The sequence below is a fragment of the Oncorhynchus mykiss genome, chromosome 28, assembly GCF_057628025.1.
Source record: "Oncorhynchus mykiss isolate SJ-2025 chromosome 28, ASM5762802v1, whole genome shotgun sequence".
NCBI lineage: Eukaryota > Metazoa > Chordata > Actinopteri > Salmoniformes > Salmonidae > Oncorhynchus > Oncorhynchus mykiss.
In genome coordinates, this window is record NC_143049.1 from 20,400,625 (window position 1) to 20,405,518 (window position 4,894).

The following is a 4,894-nucleotide window of genomic DNA, read 5'->3' on the forward strand; positions in this document are numbered from 1 at the left end:
TCTGGTCTTGGCCATTGTGGAGAGGTTGGAGTCTGTTTGATTGAGTGTGGACAGGTGCAGTTAATACAGGTAATGAGTGGAGAACAGGAGGGCTTCTTAAAGAAAAACTAACAGGTCTGTGAGAGCTGGAATTCTTACTGGTTGGTAGGTGATCAAATACTTATGTCATGCAATAACATGCTAATTAATTTCTTAAAAATCATACCATGTGATTTTCTGGATTTTTGTTTTAGATTTCGTCTCTCACAGTTGAAGTGTACCTATGATAAAACATTATAGACCTCTACATGCTTTGTAAGTAGGAAAACCTGCAAAATTGGCAGTGTATCAAATACTTGTTCTCCCCACTGTACACAGAAATCCCATTCACTTGTTTTACTGTCACACTGGAATTAGTAGCCATTGTTGATGTAAGAGCAGTTGCTGACCCATAAAGTTCAGCTGGCCCTACAGATGCTTGCCATTGGAAGACTGGTGGTGATAGGCACAGAAGTCCAGAGGCAGAGAGGGAAACTCGGAGATTGCAATAAACTCTCTTACATGTTAATCCCCATTGAGGGACATTCCGTTTGCTTCCCAAATTGCACCCTATTCCTTATATGATTCACTACTTTTGACGACTGCGTCCCTCACTTCACATCCTCCTTAGTTAATGTATTCTGACCTGCATATGCTCTCTGTGCAACTATCCTGCATCGAAATGACTATGCAGACCATAGTGGCAGACTTAAATGTAGGCATAAGAGGCAATTGCCCCAGGCATCACATCATCAACGGGATTCGTGAGCCGGCATTATAATTAAAAAAATACGAGCCTCCCACCCCCCAATCATTTCTTTCAATATGAATATAATCCAAGTGTATCTCATAATAATACACAAAAAGTGTCATTAATCAGGAATTAATGTTAAGTGGCCTATTGACACTCTCAACCCTGCTATTTGAATAGCATGGAGCAAAAATCGGGTTGTCAAGTGGAGCCAATCAGGTTCCTTACTTCACATACATTGATGAGCTATCAAATATAGAGCACTAGAGCAGAATGAAGCCAAGTCATTCACGCGTCTGGACCGGAGTCTGGGCTACGGCTATCCACCGTCGAACGGCGATTTCTGAAGCAGCAGCAGCACAAGCTCCAATGTGCTCTGGGAGCAGCGACATACAACATAACTGTCATTACGGCACCTGCTTCAGTAGAGGGTCGTTTGACATCCTCCTTCTAGAGTAGAGAGAAAGAAACGAGGAAACGGATACAGGGTAGAGAGTGAGATACTCCGAGATAAGCGAGTGGATATAGTCAGCCTACACCACAGGAACCTAAAGACAATTAATCCAATGGACATGATGCTGATGTCGATAAGACTTGCGCTTGTGGGCTTCATCTGCCTGTCTTTAGTATCCGCTGGCTTCGCCTGTGGTCCAGGTAGGGGATATGGAAAAAGAAGACATCCGAAAAAACTGAAGCCTTTGGCTTACAAGCAGTTCATTCCCAACGTGGCAGAGAAGACCCTTGGGGCCAGTGGCAAATACGAAGGGAAGATCACAAGGAACTCTGAAAGATTTAAAGACCTGACACCAAACTACAATCCTGACATTATTTTCAAAGATGAGGAAAACACTAATGCTGATAGACTTATGACACAGGTGGGGATAGTAAGACGTATAGTGAGACATTGAGTAAGCGCATGGAGATGCATCTTGTGAGTCCTGGGTGATCATTTGGCACGAGAATAATGAATGACAGCTCAGTTTGAAGTGACAGTTGTTAAACATCGACGAATGACATTTATGGTTACTATGCAAACCTATGTAGGCTTTGATAGTTTGAAATGGCTTAAAATCGATCTATGCACCATATCGGACTATTTCTGTATATGGACAGTTCTACCCTTTATGTCTCCAGTTGGGTTTATCCGAGCATGAAAATGAAGACGTCGTTATGGATGCCCCGTGCACGACTGCTACAACTCATTAAAGGGGTTGGTTCTAGACGGTTAATGTTAGGCTATGATACACTTGAACTATAGACTACCCCCCCCTTCCTCCCTCCCATCCCTCCCTCAGTCGTTCAGTAAGTCTATGATCTATCAATAACAAGTTATCCTTTCAGCTGGACCCATAACAATAGCCTACATCTCTGCCTCTGTTTATCTGTCTGTCTCTGTCTGTATATCGCTCTCATTCTTTCTTTCTTTCCCTCTCTCTCACTTACACACACGGACGCAGAAAGAGAGAGAGAGAGAGAGAGGATTCCTTCTGAATTTGACTCTATTTAAACTTAATTCTGATGTGGATGGGTCAACTGATTTTAGTTGATGTAATAGTAGATGTAATTTGTAATTATATCCTAAACAGTTGCGGTATGTATTGCCTGTGGATCTATGCTTAATTTGCATAGTTCGGAGGCAGGAGCCCAAGACCTATATAGACAACTTTTTTCTCTAATTATGACTTGGTAAAATTTGACTGAACAATAGCCTACTTTTTAGTACCACTCAGTTATCGATCGAAAGTGGCTTGGGATTTGTGTATGTTTTAATTTGACCGATGACAGCCGCAGGGTCTCTGGGGTGGTCAGTTGCATTTTGATGTTCGTTCAAGCGTGCAATGAAAGTTATGCAACCTCTACATATATATATGAGCCTCACACATATGATGAGAATCATAAAAAATAATGTTACATATTTTTCTGACATTAAAGGCCGTGCCTTTCAAATCGAAAAATGAATCAACAGATGATTTTATATACGACTCTGTCTTCACCCTGTCTTGTACATGAGTGTGTGTGTGCGTGTGAGACCCTCCTGTTTAACCCCTTGTGTTTCACGATATCTCAATTATCTTTCTCTCCTTTCAGAGATGTAAGGACAAACTGAACTCTTTGGCCATTTCAGTCATGAATCAGTGGCCGGGAGTGAAGCTGCGCGTGACAGAAGGCTGGGACGAGGATGGACACCATTTCGAGGAATCTTTACACTATGAAGGAAGGGCTGTGGATATCACCACCTCTGACAGAGATAAAAACAAGTATGGAATGTTATCCAGGCTCGCAGTGGAGGCGGGATTCGACTGGGTCAATTATGAATCCAAAGCCCATATTCATTGTTCTGTGAAAGCAGGTAAATAACAAATGAACAAATAATAATAATACTGTATGTACATTTGAAATGTTGTCCAAAAACTGTCAACATTATTTCCACAACCGTTCATGAACTGTTTATTACATACGTAGTACGTAGCTATGCCAAGAAAACAATTTATTCGTTAAGTTTTGTGTTCGATGGGCCTATGTATGTGCCTTGTTGTTACAAAGTTATAAGACAATGCCTGTGACTCATGTTGCAGTGTAGCCGATCAACTGCTATGCCCCATTTGTTAGAGCAGTAGGTCCCATATTTGTCCAGTTCATTCGGTTTACATTTATAAATGTAAATGGCAATAGTGACTTGGTCCAAATTCTGTATTATTTAATTATATTTATTCTCCGCTCTTCTCTAGAAAATTCAGTTGCTGCAAAATCGGGTGGCTGCTTCCCAGGATCCGCCTCAGTTCTTCTCGAGGATGGTCGGAGCAAGCTGGTAAAGGAACTGGAGGTGGGCGACAAAGTGTTAGCTGCAGACAAAGAAGGACATATTGTATCTAGCGATTTCCTTATGTTCATGGACCGAGATCCAGTAACAAGTCGAGAATTTTATGTTTTTGAAACGGAGAAGCCCAACAGAAAGTTAAGACTGACGCCGGCACACCTTGTCTTCGTCACCAATAACGTTACGGATGGCGATATGACTGCAGTGTTTGCCAGTAATGTAAAACCTGGGCAACAGGTGTTTGTCGTGGACGAGGCACTAGACCACCTAAAGGCAGTCACTGTGGAAAGGATTTACGTGGAAGAATACGAGGGATCTTATGCACCAGTGACTTCACAAGGAACCATCATAGTTGACCATGTTTTGGCGAGCTGTTACGCGGTAATCGAGGACCACAAATGGGCGCACTGGGCATTTGCACCAGTCCGGTTGGGTCACGCGTTGATGTCTTTGACAGGTCTAGTCAAAGAGCGCGAGGAAATCCCTCAGAGAGATGGAATAGACTGGTACTCAGACATTCTATACCACATAGGGACATTGCTGCTGGACAGAAACTCCTTTCATCCCCTTGGAATGTCACAAAGTTGAGACCATTTCAAAGACACAATGTTCTTAAATATGGAAATACTTTTGGGCACTGGAGCCATACATGTATATTCTTATTTATTCTCTTATGTATTCCTCCTATCATGAACCAGTTGAATTTATTCGTCTAGAATAGTGTGAAAAATCTGTGACAAATGTATTTCTAAACATGTTTTTTTTTTAAATGATTGTTTAATGTGAACTGACTTATATTTTCATGGATGAACATGAAGCATTGCCTCAATAAATTATATTTGTGTACATGTAGCTTGTATGTTAGCCTGAACAAATACATTCTCACATTTCGTTTTCCAAAATCCCCAATACATAGTTCAAAAACAGAAAAATTAGTTATCCTATGAAATAAGTGCCTTTATGTCTGTAAATGCATAAATGCGCAAGCCTACTGAAAACGATTAGTCGAATTCAAGGAGTGCAATAAAACTTTGTAAATCGTTGGTATAATAGTCTACAGTGGGCCAATTTTGCCAAATTCCTTTCAGATGAAGCATTGTTTAAAAATCTGTATTTCTATATGCATAGCTCAACTTGTGTCCCCTCAGAGTTATTTGGTACTATCAGAAATATTTCTGTGCCTGCGGATTCTAAATCAATCCATGGAGCAACTGGAGCCTCTGGTGGCCACGAACCACCCATCATCTGATCAAAGCTACCACTTTGACCCTGCAAAAAAACACCTGTTTGATATAAGAGTAGGCCTA

At 41.3% G+C, this 4,894-nt stretch overlaps 1 protein-coding gene across 1 annotated transcript; it reads left to right on the forward strand.

Annotated features, from left to right (window-relative positions):
• The first annotated feature begins 1,168 nt into the window (after positions 1 to 1,168).
• On the forward strand, positions 1,169 to 4,429 carry LOC110508279 (tiggy-winkle hedgehog protein-like). The gene is made up of 3 exons (XM_021588702.3): positions 1,169 to 1,644; positions 2,858 to 3,119; positions 3,499 to 4,429. The coding sequence occupies exons 1-3, from the start codon at positions 1,336 to 1,338 to the stop codon at positions 4,173 to 4,175; spliced, it is 1,248 nt and encodes a 415-aa protein (XP_021444377.3). The 5' UTR covers positions 1,169 to 1,335; the 3' UTR covers positions 4,176 to 4,429.
• Positions 4,430 to 4,894: the final 465 nt, after the last annotated feature.